This window comes from Micrasema longulum, unplaced genomic scaffold (assembly GCF_059751315.1).
Source record: "Micrasema longulum isolate JH-2025_06_02 unplaced genomic scaffold, ASM5975131v1 h1tg000849l, whole genome shotgun sequence".
Taxonomy (NCBI): Eukaryota; Metazoa; Arthropoda; class Insecta; order Trichoptera; family Brachycentridae; genus Micrasema; species Micrasema longulum.
Genome location: NW_028278041.1, coordinates 865649 through 889883, shown reverse-complemented (window position 1 = coordinate 889883; position 24235 = coordinate 865649). Strand labels below are relative to the sequence as shown.

General features: G+C 32.6%; 1 protein-coding gene and 1 long non-coding RNA gene across 2 annotated transcripts in view; both read right to left on the bottom strand.

Moving 5' to 3' along the window:
* LOC148278645 (uncharacterized) overlaps positions 1-24235 on the bottom strand; it is a 150830-nt gene that overhangs the window by 7971 nt on the left and 118624 nt on the right. The gene's annotated exons all lie outside the window — the stretch shown is intronic.
* LOC148278648 (uncharacterized) lies at positions 543-23611 on the bottom strand. Its single transcript, XM_088231117.1, has 12 exons — positions 23387-23611; positions 21555-21652; positions 19894-20048; positions 18404-18841; positions 16886-17167; positions 13282-13571; positions 9543-9680; positions 8884-8935; positions 7536-7608; positions 6363-6523; positions 5500-5744; positions 543-1580 (listed from the first exon to the last, which is right to left on the bottom strand). The coding sequence occupies exons 1-12, from the start codon at positions 23609-23611 to the stop codon at positions 987-989; spliced, it is 2751 nt and encodes a 916-aa protein (XP_088087243.1). The 3' UTR covers positions 543-986.

The following is a 24235-nucleotide window of genomic DNA, read 5'->3' as shown; positions in this document are numbered from 1 at the left end:
TTGTAAATATTTTTTCTACTTTGATAGAAAAATGATACAATACAAAGCAGTATGATCTGATTTTACATGATATGCTTATAAATAAAAAGAGCTACCGAGTAATTTTAAAAGGATAAATAATGTGTAGGTATATATTTGATTTCAGAAAAAAACTTTTTGTACGTAACACAAGTTTGCTAACATGTATGCGTAAAAACTATAATTTGTAACCCACTGTAGAATCTTTAAGGCAGGTGCTAAATATACTGTATTTAATATTCAGAATTGTAGCAAAAGTTACAATGGTATTAAACAAATGAGTTTTTGATTGTTTTACTACTGCATTATTGTAGCAAACTAGAAAACTGCATATCAAAGGATAAAATCTCCGCAAAGACAGTCTCACATGTCCATATAAGAATCTTCTTATTTTTTAAATATAACCAGTCAAAAAAGACAAATTACATACTTTTTTGTTTTGCAAATATATATAGTTATATTTATTTATATATATATATATATATATATATATATATATATATAACACCAAGAAGGCACTTATTTTTCGTAATTATAAATGTTTATAATGGAGTAGTTCTTTTATACTCAAGGTAAAACTTACATAAGTTCTAAATAAGGCAGTATTTAATTTAAATATATAACTCTTTATATTTTGCGAGTATGTTGCTTATTACAAGTAATACTATTGATAGTAAATATAGTTATTCCTATTAGAAAAAACCACCATAATGAAGAAAAAACGTTTGAAATCTAACAGTAAGAAAAAATGCTTAATATATTTGAGTTTGTTTTGTAATACCACAGAGTTTTTTTTATTCATTGATATCTGATGAGTTGAGTTATTTAATGAGTTTAGAAACTGAAACCAATAGATTTAAATTTAGATTCTGTAATAAGCATAGCTACTAATGAACTGGAAGAAAGCAGAATATTGCGTACTTGGTGGGATTTTATGGAATGTAGTCGAACAAAAGAATCGTATTCATTCACTTGTTTTGGTTCTCGGCAGCTGGGGGTAAGAAGTGGGGAGGGGGGTAAAATACTGGTGGTGCATAGGTCACGTATTGTGGTGGCGGAGGAGGGGGCAGGTAAGAGCCCTCCACACTATCTTCTCCATAAGAAATGTACTGTGGAGAGTATCCAACAGAGACCAGAGATCCTTCACCGTCCATAGAGTAGCAAGGGAAGCGATACAATGGAGGAGGGGGGTAGGAGACATAGGATAGATTAGCGCTGAAGGTTGCGTCACCACTGACCTGTTGGTTCTCGGAACTCTGGTCTTTATTTTCTTCGGGAGAGCCGTTTTCAACGCCGCTGTTCTTCGGCTTGTTGAAATTGTTTCGGTTATTGTTGTTAAAGTTCCGGTTGAATCCGTGGTTGTTACGATTGTTGCGGTTCTGGTCTTCGTTCCTCTTGTAGCGGCTGTTGAATCCGCCGGTCCTGGAGCGCGGGGTATAGTCGGAGTTCTTCCCGTTGGGGCGTTGGCCCCCGTTGGTTGGCTTGCCGGAACTCTTGTTCTGCTCCTGCGAAGTGTTGGAGCTGTTGGGAGATTCCTCCAGGCTCAGGTTTTGCTGCATATCCTGCAATGTTTATTTCGTAAAAGAAAACAAAATCACAAGATCTAATATTTTATTTGAAAAGATTCTGAATCTCTCGAACCTTTCTAATGAGTTTTTATAAAAAAGAGATAATCCAGGATCAAACAAAGTCCTTACTTGACAAAGGCTTGACTCGTTAAGGTCTCTAATTTAATTTACTTTTAGAATTCAAAATAGTACTTTGAAAACTTCATGAGATACGGAAGGCCAAATTTCTTTGGTTTTTCTGTTAAATGAGTTGAACATGGGGTTACAAAAATCTGCTCTGTACGTTGAATAAAGAGATTAAGTAAGATATCATCAATAATGTTTTGAAAATCTAGAAAATTAGATGACTATGATTCACGAATTCCCCTCTGACTTGTATGCTTATTATGGTATGCATATTTATTAAAAAATATTTTAATAAATTTAACTTTGTTTTTTTGGATACGTATTTTTGTTTATTTCTTTATATATAAATTGTACATTTGTGGTTTCATTGCCAAATTCCAACCAACTGATAATATAAAGGTGTTATTAAGATTATTTAAGCTTTCACATTGATCAAAAAAACATATTATTTATAAAATCTTATTGTAGCATTATTTTTCTTTTTCATTATAACCTAGCTAAATACTAGTCACTTTATGTTTATGTTAAATTATTCTCAATTTTAATTTGCTATATTTATATTTAGAACATAAGTTTTTCTCACTTCAATTTGTTATCTTTTATTTGTATGTTTCTTTTTTACTTTTTTGCAGCTTAAAAAAATAAATAATTCTAATTTGTTTAGTTTTAATTGTTTAGTTCAATTGTATAGTTATATTTCATATTGTATATTACATAATGAATTGTTCACTGCTGTGATTATTTCTGTAAAACTTTTTATTGTAAAAGGTTCTTTGAACCGTTGATATATAAATAAATAAATATTGTAAAACAATTGAGTCACAAAACCTACTCCCGATGAATTTTGACAAAGAATATTTTTTTGTGATTTTTTCTGATTTACAAAGATTTACACATACTCAAACTATTGTTGCAGGTACATACATGATAATTATTTATAGGTGAGACACTCACTATCTCACGGGTATACTTTCTACTGCCTTGATTTAAATTCGAGAGGACACTAATATCTTCTTTCAAACACTAGTTTGATTACATGGCTACATAAACAAAAACAAATACTGCCAAGTATTTTACAAGTGTATTATTTAACTAGGCCAACAACCTATACTTAAAAAATATTAACTTACCTTGGTGCCTCATTGGTGAAATTTTGTACTTGTTAAGTCGTATAAATGAAAAATGACCAGCAAGTAAACATGTATATATAGTAGTTCCAGGAACTAAACAAAACAAATATGTATGTTCAACCTTTACTTGTTGTTTGTTTGCCTAATTCAGTCATTTCATCATATTTGTTGTGTGTTGATTTAAAATAATTAACTTTAATTAGCAGGAAATTACAATATTGAAAACATAAGAGTGTTAATACACCCACCTGACCGACATCAATGTTACTCTATTTTTATCGATACATAATCGATCGATAGTGATAAAAATAACAGTGCATTCATAGCCTACTTTTACGTTTTCTCTCCATAATAAGAGTAATAAGGTTATACTGGGCAACATGACATCCATCCACATCAGTTGGGTGGATGTGGCAACACCATAAACATGCTATTCAAAAAATAAAAAAAATAAAAAAAACCTTTTTTTTTTCAGAATACGGTTTTGAAATTTAACATACTTAAAAAAAAAAAAAAAACAATTTGTATCATTTCTTGATTTGAATTTTAACAAAAAGGTTTCTAACTTTTTACTAAGCTCTTTATTGTACCATTTTTAATACAATTACAAGTTTTAAACAATTATTTGTTTATACTTACGCACCCACACACATGCACCCTCTCCCTCATTCATTCACGCATACAACATTCACATACACATGAATACAAACGTCACACAAATACAATTACTAAACTTCTTTTCTTATATATTATGTGTAATTATATTTACAGTGGATTTTTTAAATTGGCTTTAGCATTGTTAAGATTTTTCTACTTATTTTGTTAATGTAATAGCTGTAAAAATCCCAAATAAAATAAAAATAAAATATAATATTCAAATGTGTAAAACTTAATACTATTTTCGTGTTTTTTAAAATTATAATTTAAGGAAGTTCAATTGTTTAATGAAACTGTTCTATTGTTATCATGTATTGTACAAACAAAAATATTTAGAAAATCCAATTTTGAGTGGCACAAAACTTCTATATAATCTTTTGGACACTGATGATATTATTTTATAAGTTACAATCACCGACATATAACAAGTAGACAATACACATTATTTCCTTGATTGAAGCGGAGCGCGATTAAAAAAAGGCGTGCATATGCATTGGAAAGATTAGTTTATCGTTGTCAAACAACAAACATAAATGTCAATTCAAGTTGGGTTTCGGTTTGTCAGTTTGTCGCTTATTTTGCACTTTGTAAGGTTACCTTTCATTGAAGTGTGGCAACATAAAAAATGTATAATAATCCACAATCGACAAATTCAAGTCGTTGTTCCATTGGAATGGGAAAAACAATAATCGCGTTGAGAAACTTTTATCGCGTTGATTATTACAGACAGTATCCCCCATTGCGATTGAACTACTGGTAATAAACCTGTATGTATAGTCCTGCCATAAATACTGTTACACGAGTTCAAAAATTCATAAAATGTAAGCAATAGCAGGTAGAGACCCATAACCTTTTTTCAGGTAAAGTACCAACCCTTATGCTATTGCTATTATTATTCAGTCGTTGAACGTCAACAAGTAAACATGAAGTGGGGTGTTAAAGAAAACCGAATCGCTGTAATCGGGTTGCACAAAATTGGGAAGAAGCCGGGAGACATTTTTAACACCCTAAAACTTTTAGGTATAAGTCCCCGGTTTGTGTATCGATCTATTAATCGGTTCAAAAATATTAAAAGCACTTAATATTAAAAAATATAAGTGCTAAAGATCGAAAAAGATCTGTTCGGGGAGATGAATATATCGACTCCAAGTATGTCTCGCATCATCAAATCTGACCTATAGATGGGGGCTTACCAAAGAAGCACTGGAGCAAAAAAACTTATTTCACGATACGCGAATAATTTTCATCACAAAATTCTGTTTTCTGATGAAAAAATATTTAACATCGAAGAAAACTTCAACAAGCAAAATGATCGAGTGTAAGCTCTCGAGAAGCCGCTCAAGTCATTCCTAAAGTTCAAAGAGGTCATCATCTAGCAGCAGTAATGATTTGGTGAGGTGTCTCCTACGAATGGGTTTCTGAGCTTCATTTTTGTGCGCAGGGTGTGAAGACAAGTGTGAAATCGTACCAAGATGACATTCTAGAGAAGGTTGTTAAGCCTCTCAATGACACAATGTTCACTTCGAGACATTGATTCTGCTCCAGCTCATAAGGCAAAATCTACCCAGCAATGTCTGGATAATCACATACCGGAGTTTATTAGAGCTGAAGATTGGCCTTCTGAAAGCCGAGATTTAAATCCACTGGACTACAAATTGTGGTTAGTGTTAGAGACCATGGTCTGTAGCAGACGACATCCAAATTTGGAGAGCTTGAAACGGTCTTTGAAAAAAGCATTGGCCAATTTTCCCATCGGTATCGTACGTGCTGCCATTGACAATTGGCCGTCACGTTTAAAGGCCTGTGTGAAGGCAAGAGGACATTAAAAAAAATTTTTTTTTCAATTAGTGGAATATGGATGTTGGCCTAGTAATAAAAAAAAACTTTTGCAAAATTAATTGCTTTTTTATTATAATAAAAACAGTTTATAACCGTATTTATGGCAGGACTAGGTATGTAATAAATAAAATAAATTTATTATAAGTTATTGAATTACTCACAATGGCCAGCTGATTGGGAGACACGCGGTGGTTATGGTGCAGCGAGGGGTAGCCGGGGCTGGCTGGATGGGCGGGGGGCTGCTGCGGGGCGTGCGGGAGGGGGGCGGGGGGCGGAGCCAGCAGCCCGTGGGGAGGGGCCAGCAGCCCAGGGTGCGGAGGGGGGGGAGGCAGGGGAAGAGGCCAGCCGCCCGACGCATACATCCACTCTATACCCAAATTGAAGAAGTAGCGAAGTGTGGAGATATCTGGATAAAAAAAAATTGATATTAAGAAAGACAAAAGTTATGGAAAGAAGTTCAGAGAGGCAGCTTCCCTGTAGAACAGAGCATTGGTGTAATATAGATTTGCTTAAATCGTATTGGTTTCAGTTGGTCAGGAGTAAATATGGTATGCTCTGGTTCCCATTTAATTTTATTTATTTATATAGGATAATTTATATGGCCACATTTTTGTGAAGATCACGTGCTGAAATCACCTCCAACGTTGTCATAACTGATGTAGTCCGTCCATTGCATTTTGGGCCTTCTCGGTCTTTGTAGTCCTTGAGGCACAGAGAGAGCGTTAGGCGTTTTATAGAATTTTCGTCGTCCATTCTAATTATATGGCCTGCCCACCTCAAACACTCCACCTTGTTCCACGGCGCTCGAATAATGAAAGAGTTTTACCTACCATTAAAACTCGAAATATTAAATCGCTCGAAGAATAATAACAAAAAAAAAAAAAAAAACATCTAATCCATATTAATATTATAAATGCAAAAGTGTTTGTCTGTTTGTTTGTGTTTCTTTCATGTTGCAACCGAGCTACCAAACGAGTTGAGTTTTCATATGGGGATAGCCGTATTACGGTTTTATAGCACTCACCGTGGTAGGGAAGATCTGTACCGTTGATGTTGACCGACCTCTGTACGGCCATGTTGACCCCTGGCGGGGGGGGCAGCGGTTGGGGGGGACGCGGAGGGGCACAGTACAGGGGGGCGCAGTACGGGGGGACCCCCCACACACTCCGCCGTGACCAACACTCACTGCCAGACAAACCGTGACAATAATTAAATTAAGTAATCACGCATAGTACAAACGAGGACGGGACAATACTGTCTTGACCCAGCTTCAGATCTATTGTCCTAAAAGTAGGTAAAAAAAATTTTGAAGAACAGGACAACGGACCGAGACATTGTCCTAGAAATAGACAGGCAGGTCATCTCCGCAGTGCGTGTTGTAGTGTATCCATTTTCACAGCTTTCTGCATTTGAATTACTGTTGAATTGATGTACTGTCCCACTGTCCTGTCCTGCGTGGTCGAAGCTGTTTAATGAGCTGGGACAGGCCAGTATTGTCCTTGTATGAACTCTGCTATACAAAAAAGAATATTATTTTATAAACCGTGTTATATTTGTTCATCTAAGAACTCTCCGAAATAATCAGCTTCACAAAAAATAATACTATAGTATAAGTGTTATATTTCAGTAGTCAGATGGCAGAAGGGACCATCTGTATTTCAGTACATACACACAATATTTTTTTTATAGAAAAATCATCATTCAGGTATTTTATTATTGAAAAGTAACACTAAAATATTTTAGTTTGTGGATCAAAGTCTTGAAATTAAGTCATATTTCAGCTCTCCTGAACATTTTTGAAAATTACAGATAGTCTCTTCTGCCATCTGACTACCGATTTATACATCTAGGAACTCCCCTAAATAATAATTTTAAAAAGGGGTAGAGTAGATGACATAAAAATTACTGTAAATTAAATAAAAAATAAATTGAAAAAAAATACAATTTTATCATAAGATTGAAAGTGCAAAAAGTCTATTTTACAGAAGAGCGGAAGAGAAGAAAGTATAAACTGTGAATATTCAGTGGCGTGCACAGAGACACGCTTAAGTCGGATTAAAAAATTAAATAAAAAATTATAGAACCGCTTCCATTTATGGAAATTACAAGGCATTGTGTATTCATTTCATTGACAACTCTAAAAGACACCACATGCTTCATCCAGGGAGCGGATGTGAAATAAATAAGTAATTATTACTTGTATGGGTGACCATGGAAGCAGCTGACATTGGGTTCGGAGAGTGAGAACCAAACACCTGAGATACACTTCCCTCATTCCCGCCGGGAGCCTGAAACATTAAATTTTATTATTTATTAATGCTAGATTAAACAAGAATATTGCTATAAAAACTCCACACAAGTCGACAGACGTCGCCTACGAGGAAATATCGAGTAATGCGAAATCACACCTGCTATATCCTAGATATTGAGTATTTTTCCGTTGGTAAGCATACCAATACGCAAGTTTAATAAAATAAATAGTCAAAGCAGAGTTTGGTTCTCAAAGTGTATTCCTTATTAAACTTTCTCTCACTAAGCATCCAAAAATTACACGTGATCCGAATTGGGGACCAAACGACCCCAGCGCATACTTGTATATGGCATCAGGAGAATAAAACGTTGGAAGTGTTTATGACCGTGCAATTATTTATTAATGTTTTCGCTTACACATATTTTACTCATTCGTGTATTTTATTCATTTTTGTTAGTTTGCCGAATGCTTATGTACATAAGTGAAATTGACCAGATCGTTCTATGAGGGATTCAAATCCCCCCCTTCGGTCCGGCTAGGTTAACAATGTTTTGAGTGTGTCCAAATATTTACACAGACTGGATTTCCTCCCTAGGGAGTTATTTAGATCTAAATTTGTTGCAACAGAGAGGGAAAACATTTTAAGAAGAGAATATGAAAGTCTTGGCATATTTACAGGGCTTATGGCCTGTCATCGGCTGGTTTAAGTGGCCATTTTACACACTGTGTAACATTCACCATTCAGCCTATGTTCAAACATCCACATTTCTTCAACTCTTCCATCTGTTGACTTTTGTGAAGTAAAAGAGCTGAAACCTTTATCACGTGGGTGAGATTCATCCGGCTGAACAATTTCACCTAATAGGCAATGCCTGAAAACAATTTTCCAATTTTTACACTTCTATACCAGTAAGTTTAATCAATAATGTTTTGAGTATGTACCAGTGTGTAAAGTGGCCATTTAAACCAGCCAATGACAGGTCATAAGCCCTGTAAATGCCTAGACTTCCATATACCCTTCGCAAAATGTTTTCCCTCTCTGTTGCAACAAAATTAGTATTCCTTGTTAATTGAGAGGAAAAAGTCTTCTTCTGTAAAATATTGTTTTTGTCAGTTACAATGTTTTGGCAATCACAGTTCGAGATATATTACGCGTTAACATAAGTTGTGTCCATTTTTACCAAAAGTAAAAATAAATGGTTAAAGTTATACGTCTTTCGAAAGAACATTTTCTGCTCTGCAAGATATTGTGTTTGCTTTTACGTAACACATATTATTTTATTTGATTACTAACCTTCAAAGTGGAATGTCAAGTAGACGAAAGTGAGCATTTTCGACACCTCGTTCTGTTCGCGTGCAATCGAGGGAATAAAGCTGCCAAAGCTGTTCGTGATATTTACACAGTGTACGGTGAAGATGCTATGAATTGGTGATAAGTTTAGCTGATTTTTTTTCCAAATGAAGAGAAAAAGAAAACTTAACAAAAGAAATATTACAATAAATTAATTAATAATGTGTTCTCCTTCATTATTTTACAAAAACCATTATTATTTTTTTTAATTCTCTCATTTTTAAGTTAGGAATAAATGGACAAAACTTAATAATATATTAACACCCAATACAAGAGGGATTGCACACAGCGATTTTTCAATTTCCGAATTCAAACAGGGCTCCAAACTTGCATATTGACATGCTTATCAATGGAAAAATACGCAAACATCAAACGCACCAACCATTACACCACCCACAGAACAGATTCAACTCTACTCCATTTCCTTTTATAGACTTTTTTCCTTAGAGTAAGCACCACTGAATTGTAAAAACTTGTGTAGGATGCCGGTTATAATTTACACACAGAACTGTCGCCCTGTTTACCCGCCCGGAGACAGGCATACAGATTGTCACATTAGAAAACGGTTTTTTAATAAATTTAATATTCAGGTATTTTCTCACATGAACCGTATAATGGACCGATGCGAGGCCCTCTTGTTGGGTCGCATAGGAGGCTGATACAGATCGGACCGAATCCCTCCCGCTGTCTGGAGATCCGTTACTCTGCTCAAGTATCAAAGGCATTGCTAACATTTCATACTGAAAACAATACACACTTGTTGAAACATCATCGCCGCACTGAAGCACTTTTTATTACTTTTAAATTTAATGTTAGTTGATCTAATTAGATCCACATGAAAACTACGGAACATCTCATCAAAAAATATTTCTCCTCAAAACGGTTGCTTTTACAAAACTGAAAGAAAAAAAAGCTTAAATTTTATTAAATTAATTGTAAACCGGCTTATCGATGTTTAACGAGGACACTTCCTTACGAGGAAGGGCAGAATATTATGATCGTATAAATTTACAAGAATGTATATTCCCGTCCATTTTCAGTAAGTAACGGGGCTCTAGATCCCGCGAGATGCAGCGCTGTTGACCATATAATAGTGAACTTGAATTTTTAACATGAAAATCAAAATATTTTTATGAATTTTCAAGCTATATATATATATATAGTTTAAAATAAGTTTTTATCATACTATTTCTCAGTAGAGATATACGGAGCCAGTTAATATAGAATGTCACCACTCTGTCATTACAGAAATACTTTACTATTTTCATATCTATACTGATATAATACGCAAAACTGATTACATTTATTGATGTAATAACTTACATTTACATATAAGTTACTTATTAAAAATACTTGGTACACTTCCACTATTTGCTAAACCAACTAGCGCTTTCACCCTCTAATAGGCGTCTTCAGACTGGTAAATATTATACAGTGTGAGGATAATTTATATAAAACTAAATATTATCCTAAGTGTAGGGACATTAAAAAATAAGTTGAAAGAAATACATTACGCAATATTTCAATGAAACAGAGTGGGACAAATTATTTATATTTTAACTTAGGTCCACTATAAAAAATGTTATAAATAATTCCACGTCTTCTTCCTAAATATCAAGTCCAACAGAATACACAACAATTTATTTTGCATGACATTCTTAACTTGCTTTTGGATTTATTTTGATGTTAATTGAACAACAATGTTTTGAGTCTGTCTAAATTTTTGCAGACAAGGAATGGATTCAATCCCCAAGGGAGCTGTTACACAGTGTGTAAAGTAGCCACTTAAACAAGGCCAATGATAGTTCATAAGTCCTGTAGATGCCTAGACTTCTATATTTCCTTCTTTATCTCTGTTGTAATATGTTAATTGAACACTTGTTAAGATATTTCAGCAATTATTGGATTTAATCTTCTTTCATAAGCTTCACTTCTCGAATCTATACTATCTTTAACATTAATATTGTCTTGAAAGAAGACCCTGTTGTTTCTAAGTTTGGACATATATTTTTTAAATTATTATTTATTTCTCATAGAAAATCTTAATCTAGCATACATATTATTGTATTAGGTACATTACATATGTATTTTTCAATTTATGCTTTATATTTGATAGACATAGATTTTTATAAATTTAGGCATACAATTTTAAACATTATTCTCTACCTTCTGTTACAAATACAAGAGTTATTAGATACTCCACCCTAATGCTGCAAAAAAATAAAACAATAAATACAACCTTCGGTCAAAGAGGATTGGCCTACTGCTCGGTTAAAGTGTACAATCTACTTCCATTATCCATAAGGATAATATAGTAAGTTCTCACAATATAAAATTGCTATTAAGAAATGGATAGTGGAGGTGGGTTGCACACGGATCGATGAGTGGATCAAGCCAAATAGGTAAAATGTGTGTACTGTTTATGAAATTTGTTCTATTGGTCTATATAAATTGGTTGTTTTTATGATTATTTTAGTTTTTTATTGTTTATTATGTTAATGATAATTAGGTTAATTGGATGAATTACGTTTTTTTTATTGTTATTATTATGTTAAATTTGTTAAATAGCTAATCTTAGGCATGTTTCACATTTTGTAAAATGTTTCCCTCAGCACGGGACACCCCAGTGAGCGAACATTATTCTGTATAAAAAAAGAATACAAAAATGTAAAAGTATAAATAAATAAACAAATTTAATAACAATAAAAGAAAGAAAATGTTTATTGCACACATAACAATAACTGTCTTTTAATAAGTTTGAATTTATTTGAGTTTTATTTTCACAATTTTCACTAGGTATTAAGTTGAACTGTCTTGGTATTACACCCTCCATAGTAGTTTTTCTGTCCAGACACCCTCAGCTGCTGTGCCGATACTCGCCTAGTTACAATCTGGCGTGTTACTTTTGTTTGTAACTGCATTCGAGGAAATGATCTGTCACTATCCTGTACTGACACTGTTTGTTGATAGGCAAAACATTAACACAGTCAAACAAAACTTTTTCATTGTCTTTTGTTTCAACCATTATTTTTACAGGTATGATAGTTTTTGAAAAATTTACTTGTAGGTTCAAGACCCTGTCTGCTTAAGACTCGAAACTTAGGCCCCATATTCTTATATTTTGACATGACACTTGCTATTTAAAGCCTATATGAAAATTACCGTTTAAAACTGAGAGGATAGTTTTCAATATAAAATACATGCTATGCAAGCCGTGTACCTACTTAATAAAAGAGACAAATATCTTTATATCCAGGGATATAAATAATCTAGTACCACCCAGACTTGAACTTGTTTTGTATCGAGATAAAGACAATGACCACATTATCATGTATCACAAAATTACAATTACAGATAAGAAGTGCTGCTGCTATCACATATTGTATTTATAATTTCCACTGACCACTAAGTACTCTGTAATTAGGAGCTTAAGATAGTTTAGATAATGCTTGATAGCTGTTAATAGAAGATTGATTAATTAAATATTTATCATTTGTCACAATGCAATGCAGTATCACAGTTTACAAATTCAAACATAGTAAAATTATTTTTCCTTTTATTTTACCAATATAAGAGAGGGATTGAGGAATAAATCAAGTTAAGTGGTTAAAACAGTAATATACACTGGAATCTCTTTTTACAGTTTTGAAATAATACAGTAAGAAAAATGTATTAAAAAAAAAAACAAAACGAAAAACCGGTACTCTTACATGAAGGCAAGGTGATCAGTCTTACGGTTCAGGTACCATAAAATATAGCAGTGAAAAACCACCTACTTAATAAATCATGTTTTAAAATCATATATTACATGTTTTTTGGATTTTTATTTTTAACATTATAAAAAAAAACATTTTTTCTCTTAAACTTAGATTTTGTAATTTTGTATTTTTTTGTTCAATGTAATTATGATTAAAGATATACCTACCTGTCCTTTTATTAAAAATAACTTTAAAAAAAAAAATCCTTATGACTTTTTATTTTTTTACACAATATGTTAGCGTGTTCATTGAATAAAACCATTGTGATATAATATGTACATATAAACTTTTTATGCTTTTTTTTTCCTCTTTTACCTACTGTATACTTTTTATTTCTACACATGTATTTTTTGTATAGTAAAAGGCACTACGTGCCTTGTATACTAATAAATAAATTATTCATTCATCAAACCCGAGGCCTCATACATGGTAGTTGAACACGGCAATCACTACACCACAAGGTGTACTTATCGTCACTCTATTTCTTTGGAGCCATGGAATCTAAAATGCTCGACATGATTTTGATTCTATTTCACACACAGATCTGTATTCTTAGTAAAATATAGGACATGAAAGTTCTTACATTGCATGGTTCGAAGTTGACCATATCCATTCGTGTGTATTTATCCAAATACTGCTGGCAATTCTCCTCGTTCTCCTTGCAGCAGGCTTCCTCCCAGATTTCATTGTTATTGTCATCCTCCACCTTGAAGTCCATTATATTCTCCTTGCAGAAGAAACTAGTTCGAGAATAATTTCCGCTCTTTCCAAAGCTCGAGCTGTCTTTGATACGGGTCAAGTCTTGGCTGAACGCTCCGCCCTTCTTAGCTTTGCACTTGAAGCGGTGCAGATTGTTAGATGAGCTGATATAACCTGCGACAGCAAATTAATATAACATTAAAGTCATAAACATAAAATAATTACATTTAGCATTTTTCGCTTTATTTATATCACCAGTGACCAGGTTTCATCGTGACAATCAAAGTCAGACTCGTGAGAGACAAATATAAGTATTGTGAAATAATGATTTTGTGAATATCTAAAATAATAATATGACGTGCTATGTGAATGTAGTGGTCAGTGCGCTTGCCTGCCATGCAAGAAGTCACGGGTTCGATTCTCGACATAGTTGACATGAAATATTTATTTAAAAGGGTGTTTTTACTCTAGAATATTTCATAGTCCCTGGACTGGTACCTGAAGCATAAGACTGATCATCTTACCTTCATGTAAAAATATAAAAAATACTAAAGATATAACAAATAAATTAGATAAATCAGGGGTGTATAAATTAACTTGCCATGATTGCAGATCCTTTTATATAGGAAAAACATCGCGTTCATTTAATATAAGAATCAAGGAGCATATGAGATGTCTCAATAACAATAATTTTTCTGAATTTGCTGACCATATTATAACAAATAATCATTCTTTTGATTTAGAAAATGAAATTGAAATATTACATTTAAATAATAAAAATAAACCAATTAACCTTTTTGAAATTTTTGAAATAAAAAAAGCGGTAAAACAGAACTTAGACATAATTAATAATCAATTAAACTTAAGTCATAGTCCCATTTTTAAGATTTTTCCTATAAAATTGAACTCTACCCTGAACGCAATTACCCCCTTTCCTTCCCTTCCCCCACCTTGAACACAATTACCCCCTCCCTCATCCTTATCGACACCCACTAATTTGTTCACTGTTTCTTTTATGTATGTTTAGTTATAAAAATACCCTGAAGAAGGTAACAGTTGGTTACCGAAACTAGTTGGTAAAAATAAAGTGAGTGTATCAAAAAACAAAGTATAAGTTTTATTTCTCCAAATTTAATGATGTAATAACTTATATTTACATATAAGTTATTAATCTAAAAAATACTTGGTACACTTCCACTTATTTATTTTGACCAACTAGCGCTTTCACCCTCTAATGGGCATCTTCAGACTGGTGAATAATATACAGTGTAAGAATAATTTATATATCACTAAATATTATCTTAAGTGTAGGTACATTTAAAAATAAGTTCAAAAAGATACAATACGCAATATTTCAATTTTTTGTTCAATGTAATTATGATTAAAGATATACCTACCTGTCATTGAGCATTGTCAATAAATAATTTATTTTTTTAAAATTAAAAACGTAATTAGTTTAAAATGCCAAATAAAGATTATTATCATTATAAGTTCATTTAATTATCATAATCATTTCCTTTCCGCACCCGGTGGTGCATAGGGTGTTGGATTGGAAAACCAAATGCAGCGTATTTCGGCCACCCATTACATGAAGATAAGGTGATCAGTCCTATGTTTCAGTTACCAGTCCAGAAACAATGAAATGTAGCAGTTTGAATAGCAGCTGAAATAAACAACCTTTAAATCAATGTTCCACATCCATCCTGCCAGGAATCGGACCTAGGACCTCAAGAATGGTAGGCAAATACGCCAACCATTAAACAACAAGGCAGTCTAATCTCCACTCGGTTTCTGTATTTAGGATTTTTACCCGAGAGCAGCCTTTATTCGAAAACACATGTCCAGGGCTCTTGTTATATTTCACTCACAGAACTGTATTATTCATCCACCTGGCCCGGTATTCCGAACGCAATTAAATATATAATATAAATACGCATTATAGCGCGCTGTAAATGCGTTCAAAATACCAGCCCTCGATGCTCAGAAAACTTTTATTCACATAAATATTATTACACAATACTTAAATTAGTTTATTCCTATAACTATATAAAATCATGATAGACAATAGCCGCTTTCACTTGTATGAGAATTTGTTTAGTCTCCCACCAGACTGGCGATATCGGTAATGCGGAAATAGTTATTGGTAAAAATAAAGTGGAAAAAACTAAATATACTATTTTCGTTTTTAATAATAAAAATGCAGTTCCACCAAGAAACGTCAGTACAGAAACTCGATATAACATTTATTAGAATAATGTTTCCGCTGACACAACAAATGAGCACCGAGGCAGACAGCAGACACTAAACTAACCACTAAGACTAAAGAAGGAGTATTGCAAAATTATAACACGGCAATTTTTGTTTTGATTACTCTGCAATTTGATACTCTAGATGTTAAAAAATAATAATAAGCATCTGAGCATTGAAAATAATCATGTAAATGAGCAACTCATAATGTACAATAGCAGTTCTTGATAAAAGCTAGTATTGAGTCACTATCAGCATGGTGAAATGTGAAACTTAGTAGGTAGGTACTATAGGTAAGGCAGCCTAAGTTGAGGCGATCACAGTACCCACACAAGTATACATATTGAATACAGAGTGCTTCTTTTCTCTCCGTATTATATTTTATTTCTTGAATATTATCAACTAATATTTTATTTTATTTTAAATAAACGTCACAAAGGCCATTTACAAAAATAAAAGCATAAAATGAAGTAAGCATACAAAAATATTAATGTGTTTATTTATTTCATTCAGAAGTATTCATGTATTTATTTATCTAATAAAATTTATAATACGTAATACAATGAAATATTTTATAGTAACACATCAGATACTATTTATCTTAATGATAGGTTAACTTTTTAGTATAACTTTTTTTACTTTAATTTTAATTTTTAAACAACTTCCATCTATGTTGAGTTTGTCCAAATGTTTGTAGACAAGGACTGGATTCAACTCCCTGGGGAGCTGTTTATATTAACAGATTACACAGAGATGAAGAACCTTTTAGAGAAGGCAATATAGAAGTCCAGGCATCTACAGGGCTTATGACCTGTCATTGTAAGGAATATAGATGTTCAAATATGGGCAGAATGGTGAATGTTACACAGTGTGTAAAGTGGCCACTTAAACCAGCCAATGACAGGTCATAAGCCCTGTAGATGCCTGGACTTCCATATTGCCTTCTCTAAAATGTTCTTCGTCTCTGTTGTAATCTGTTAATAAAATATTTTCAATGAAGAAGCATCATAATGCAATCTTTTTGCTTATATTTTTAATGGTAATTAGGAACAATTTTTTTATAACATTTTACTAGACAGAGTTTTACAGCGATTGTACACTCGGTATATCGTACTCAATCGGACACCAAAATAGGAAAAAACAGGCATCTGATAATAGAGAAAATACGGTATATCCCTAGGTAGAGAAACGCCTAATACGAGAAGTCAGTTTTGACCGTTGAGCAAGTACAAGGTGAGTACCCAACTGACGCAGGATGTGCGTGACGGTGGAGAACTTGGCCCGGTCCTTCCTGTGCGGCGCGTACCAGGGCCTGGCCTCCCCGGGGGGCAGCGGGCGCAGCTGCTCCAGCCCCACGGTGCGCATCTCGCCCAGCTCCTCCACGAACACCACGCAGGGCCCCCGGCCCGCCTGCATGGCCTGGATGTGGCAGTGGTACGGGCCCCCGGCCCCCAGCCGGCAGAGGCACTTCACGCCCACCTGGAGGGACAGCCCGTCACAGTAGTAGCCGCTCGATTGCTCCTCTGAAAATTATGACTTTTCCTGAAGATGCCACTTTGATACTTTAGACGTGAGCAAATGCCAGTTCTCCGAAATTATTTTTCTCAAAAAATAAGGATTTTTTAAACTCTTAAATGACTGTGCTAAAAAAATACCTTTCTGGGAATGGTGCTATAACATGAAGCAAAAGAAAACATTTTTAAAGACGGTTATTTAAAACCAACTTTGAAATGCACTCACATACCCAGGATACATAGGTATGGACATCAATTTGAACAAATATTTGATATTTTTAATACAAATTCTGTTAATGAATTAAAACGTTTTCTCACTTGTTATTTTTTAGAAAAGTAATGGATTTATTAAAAAATATATTATTGAATTTAACTTAGTTCCCTGGAATACATGATTTTTTTATTTCTTTATTTCAACGTGTTGGACATAATATAAATTGTATATTGGTGGATTTATTGCCAAATGGCAACTTTTTCCAACCAACTGATGATGATGATTCTAACAAATAAAGGTATTATTTAGTTCATTTAAGTTTTTTTTTATTGCTTACAAAACTTATAATTTATAAAGAACTAATGTTGTATTTCCAAAATCACTTACAAACGAGTGGAGGCGTATAAAAAAAAAAAGTATTTATTTATATTTTTATTATTACCTAGTTATTCTCCACTTTACTTTGTCATATTTATATTTAGAACATAAGATTTTCTCATGGTTATTGTTATCTTTTATTTAGAGATGCTAAGTTTCTTTTTAACTTTTTTTTTGTTTTTTTATTTTTTTTTCCATTAAATTGTTTGGTTTTAATTATTCAATTATATTTCATATTATGTACTACATAATTGTTGGGCACTGCTATGAGTATCTCTGTAAAACATTTTTTGTAAAAGGTTCTTTAAACCGTTTACAAAATACTGCATTATACTGCTAATAATCTATTTCCCATAATTAGTAAAAATAATAATTTAGGCCTGCTGCAGCAAAGTGTGTCTTGAAATACAATAGGCACATGTATGGCAGTTCTGCAGTATCTGATAGCTTCTTAAAAGTCGTCAAGCTTTGTTTTTGCTCTCCCGTTAACCTCACAAATGCACTCATAGTATACGTCGGGACCACTGTTTTTTACATTTTTGTAAAATAACATTGTACCCGCCTATCATATTTTAAATAAAGACTGATAATCACTAACGGTTATAAAGATTGCAAAAAGGAAATCAGTTCTTATTCAATAAAATGATCCTTACCTCTTTTCATTTCGTACCAAGTGTCCAGTTCAATGTTCCTATAAACATTGGGGTCTAATGCCTTTGCTACCTTGTAAGGAAAAGGTAACACTTTGTTGTCCAAGAGATCCTTAGCACTGCTGGTGTCCAAGCTTATCACAATTCCATTTTGCGAATTGATAGGATACACGGTTATAGTAATATTACTATTTTTCATTTCTTGTTGGAGAACATCTCCACTTCCATACATCGAATGATTGTAATTCGTTATATTTAACGAAGCATCGGTGTTTGGATTGGATTCTTCAATCTCTCGGAGTTTCATTGTATGCTCTACATTTTCCGGAATAAAATAGTCGATGTGGTGGTCAGAGTTTTCATTGTACAACATCTTTCGCACAGCGAAATCTAAATCAGTCATTTTATATACACCTTTGTATAATATTGCATACGCCAACGCTGCAAAAAATATTTTTTTTAGTTTCTTAGGGCATTAATTTACAAATTAGTTAAAATGGGTTACTGCGTTACATTATTTTGCTCGTTTTCCGTGCAACCGTAACAATTATTTACTTTTATTTATTTTTCATATTTTACTATTTTCAGTGCAACTGGCTCATTGTTAAACATTTTTAAAAGATAATAATTTTGAATTAATTTTCCTATTGGTTATAGTTTTTCATCCATAAAATATAATAATTATAATAAATTTATAATTTTTGATTTAAATAGTTTTTTAATTTTCCAGAAGTATTTGCTTCAAAAATAAAAGTAGGTAGGACCCAATAAAAGTATTATTAACATCTTTACTCGTCCTTTTTTTTTTTTTGATCTAGTGATTCCATAGGTGTACTTTTTTATTTGGTGTTTATTATGATACACTATGTGGGTTTAAAATGTAATAATTTAGAGTTTACAGCATGTATGTACAAAAAAAGTACATCATATTTCCGTTAGCGTAGAATATCCCAATAAACAATATTCTAAATAAAAATAAATCAAATTGTACACTAACGAAAAAAAAAACTCGTGAATTTATAGGACTTACAATAAAAATATCGCCGTGATTCTGGTAAAACGACGGATGTGCGGAAAATGCAAAATTGACTTTCTTTTATATTTGATCTTGAAAAGGTTTAACAAAGGCTTGATATTCCAGGTTTTAAAATACATATATATATATATAAATATTACTAACCGAAGTATCGAGGGATATACTTTTGTACTTATTGAGTTGACACAAAGTGTAAAAAAATAAATTAAACCGCTCTCATGTAAAGTTGAATAATAATTTTAAGTAAAATACTAAGATAAAATAAAAAAATCAGAAACATACTAAAAAGATTCTAATTAGTTTCTGAGAGGTAGTTAGTGAGGATTATCCACGACAACTTATTTTTCATTTTCCACTAGTTGAAAGCGCTACTACAAGAACACAAATATTTGTTTTTTATTAAGAAAAAACTGTGATTTAACATTAATAAAAAGAGGAATTAGATTTTTCTACTCACATTGGCAAAAAGAAACATTGTTCATGTGCTCCCTAACAAACAGAGCATCATAATGCTTCTTCTCCTGGATCAAATACAACGATATTTCATTCCCATATCCATGGGAGACGTGGTTTTTGGGTCCCTTATTGTTATCATGTATAATAAAATCTCTTCTGTTAAAAACAAAGAATAAAAAAAACAAATTGAAAACAAACTTGCAAAGGATTAAAACATTCATATCTGAAAATGTACATATTTAATAATAATAAAACAACTTCTTTTTTAAACACTTATTTTTTCTACTGACCGGTTTCAAAGCTTCTTTATCAACATAAAACCTGCATTCTATACAGCTGTTAAAAAATCACAAAGATAAATTCCCTAAACATAATAAATCTGGCATATTTTTATTTTTTATTTACTTATAAGTTTTTTTATTTTTTATTTCATTTAAATTATTTATTGACAATTCTTGATGGAATTCCATCGTAATGATGTCATAACTTATATTTACAAATAAGTTATTACATCATTACTTATAAGTAGTTTATTACACATTTTTTGAGACGGAAGTCCCAACTCCATGGGACTAAAAGTCCTGTGTTGAGTTGGGACGAGTAATTAGTTGACACAGACATACGAGTATATCACCACATATATTATTTAGGATCAGAAACATAATAATATATTTTTTAAATAAATATCTGGCACATCAATATGGTAAACAGTAAACTCAAACATTAGGAAAATCTTCAAGGAGTTCCCCTCTCTTGAAAATAGTTTTTGTCCACGATAGCTTAATACGCTTTTCCAAAATATTGAAAACTCTCAGTGCGATAAAGGAGCTGTGAGCTGTGAGTCTGTGAGCAAAAGTCGAACCAATTAAATTGTAATGATTGCGATTCAAACTACACTGGAAAAAGAAACTTTAATATTAGAGTAAAAGAACATTTAAGGTGCCTAATTAATGTTTTTGCTGAATTACGAGTAGCAAACCATCTGATAGAAAATAATCATAATTTAAAGAATGACACTGGATTAAAAGTTCTTTATGTTGAAAATAAAATATTAAAATTAGACAACTTAGAAATTAAAAAACTGATAAAAAATAATTTTAAAAAAATAACAAAATAAACAATATTTCCTTAAGTCCGCTCCTGTCTAGTTTTAAGAAGTTGGAGAATTGATATTATGGCCATTCAGTGGATAGGAAAGCTGATTTAATTGCAGCAGGGGTGGTATGGAGTAAGTCCAACAGCTCTGCATAACGATTTACGGTTCTGTATATGCGAGCCTAACGGAGAATGGTGAGTGCAGTTGCTATTGTACTCGCATCGGGACATATGTTGGTGTCTGGTGGCCCTTGTAGATACACCAAAGTTTGTCAGGGACAGTAATTTGGGACAATCTATTAGAGTACTGACCACATTGTGCATTAAAGTGAGGACGTCAATTGTCCTTCCTGGTGGAGAGCAACGCTAACCTCAACTCGGACATCAAAGTTTGATAGTGAATTAAATGTACATTAAATGGAAGAATTGAAGGAACATGGATTTTCAAACATAGGCAGAATGGCGAGTGTTTAAAGCTATTACTTAATTCGGCTAATTGCCCATATTCTCTTCTTTTCTCAAAGAGGTTCTCATCTGTTGTAAATATTTTTCAAAAATTTGACTTACTTGTAACGATGACTCATTGCAATTATCTCAGTCAAACCCCCGTGAGTATTGGAGTTAGACATCTCCTCAATGTAATTACTGAATGAACCTTGTATCATCTGAAATAATATTGATTAATTATTAGTGACCGACCGAAGTTCGGTTTCGGTTTTGCCCAGTTTATGCCAATAAAACAAGTTTCGGCCGAAGCTTCAGCTCAGTCAAAACCTGTGGTCAAAATGTGTCAGATTCGATTTTATTGACTTACAAAATGACTGCGAAGCCAAAATAGTATTAAATCAATGTGATTAAAATGCTTTTTGGGTTCGTTTTCGCCGTCAATACCCTCTTATGTGGAAAGTCAAATTACCCATCATAGCATTTCCATCTTCCTGTTTAGTAGAGAAGGGTTTTAGTGCAGTAATGCATATATTGAAAAAATCACCAAATTGATTACAAATAAGTCAAAGAGGAGATTTGAGATTATATTTGACTAAACTTGAACCTAATATTACAAAATTGACGCAATTACATGAGTCTCAAGGATCTCATTAACTTTTTTTTGTTTTTTAATAAAAGTTTGATATTAAATTATTTTCTTATTTTTGAAATATGTATTAATATGACATAAAAGGGAATAATGTTTATAAAAATAATATTGTGCTTTATTTGTACTTATCATCAAGCACTATCCATTAAATTTAAACCTTTTGTATCGTTGCGTATTTTATTTAACACTTATTTTAATAAACTGTAAGTTATAACAATAAAAACACCTAATTTTGGGCGTTTTGAAGTGACTTTTAACCAATTTAAATAATTTTCAGTTCCGGATCGAATTTTGTCTGAAAATCTTGTTTCTGTCGGTCACCATTAATTATATCAAATGGTAAGTATCTAATATGGTTTAGTCTCTAGGGAGGAAAATGCTGATCTTTTGTATAAAAAGTACTATATTTAAAATTTGAAGAGTATTGTATTTAAATATAAATTGTGCACTTGATCATCATCATAATTCCCTTTTCGCACCGAATGGTGCATTGGGCACTGCATTGGTACACCAATTGCAGCGTATCTTGATATTTTTTTTGTTAAATAAAGGAAAGATGGTCAGTCTTATGCTGCTGGGGCTAGTCCAGGGACTATGATTCTAGCGTAAAAACACCCTTTTTAAAAATAAACATTTCATGTCAACCGTGTATGGAATCAAACCCGAGACCTCTTGCATGGTAAGTAAACACACTGACCACTACACCACGAGGCTGACTCTTGCAATTGATCACATACTTTGAATACAAAGTATTTCAAATTTAAACTTTTAAACTTGTTAAAATCAATATAAATTATAACTATGGAGAAGTACAATGCTATCCGAGCCATTGATATATATACTCACACTAAATTCGGCACTAAGCACCCGACTTGCGTTCCATTCAACATAGGTTCCGGAGCTCATCTTGTATTTGGTGGGAAATAGTGTTTTTCCTTGTATACGCTAAGCAAATGTGAAACAGTGAGAAGGGGAGCGACGTACAGCTTTGAATTTAGAGTAAGGGGCATAAACAGTTAATCCTTTTTACTATACTAAGCGTTTTGAAAGGCAAGGTTGTTCGCTAATTTATAGAACATGATTTCAAATTCGCATTGTATGAAGCGTCATCTTTAATAATTATACCTCAGTGGTCAGAACAAGTTTTGCAAAGTTTGAAATGAGATGCTAAGAATAACTAAATCTAAGACGAATGAAGTATATACATGAATGCATTATTATTAAGCACACAATATAAATACAACATATTTACAAAAGATATATCAGTAAAGACAATGAATTATTTTTGAACTTTGTACAATACCGTAACAAATTTTTCTTCATTTTCTGCCATATAAGCGACGCATTCTTCTCTCACTTTATTGAAAGATGATTGGTTTTTATACACATATTCAGAAACAGCCCGGAAAAGACAGTTTGAGTCTGTTATTATGTGTTTTCTAAAAAGACCCATGTCGTCGAGCCAACGGTCTTGTTCCGAAATTCGTCTGTGTATGCGAGAACGGCGACTTTGAGACGTTGAGGGCATTTTACTCCTAAAAAAGTATAAAAAATGATTGCAAATCGGACGAAAACTTTACATTTATCTTCAAAAATATATAATAACCGTAATTAATGTCGTTTATTTGTTTGTGCAGTATGATAAAAGATTTCATAATATAGCTTAAGGAAACAAATTAATATTTTATTTTCGCGTATTAATTCAAAATGAAAATCATTTCAATAAACAATTATCTAACTAATAAACACTCACTTGCTATATAAAAATACTTGTGATTTAACGAAAAATAACAACTCGATTTATCCCAGTCATTCAAATCCAATGGGCGCCGAATGGAAAAAATTCAAAAGAAAAGTGAAAGAAAGCGGCGGTCGCCTTCCAAATTGTCCCATTGCCCACAAAAACAAATATTACCAACTAATAAATAAAAACTTTCATGTGACAATAACAGAAATGTATTTTTAAAAGTAGGTAGGTACCTAGTTACCTACGTTTTGACAGAATGTTTTGCTTCAATATGACCACTGAAATTTTATAGTTATATGTTACTGAATAAGTACCATCTGCAAGGTAAATCACAGTATAAAACGTTTAATTAACCGTTTCAAATAATACTGCAGAATAACCAAAACCGAAAAATGTTTTGTTTAA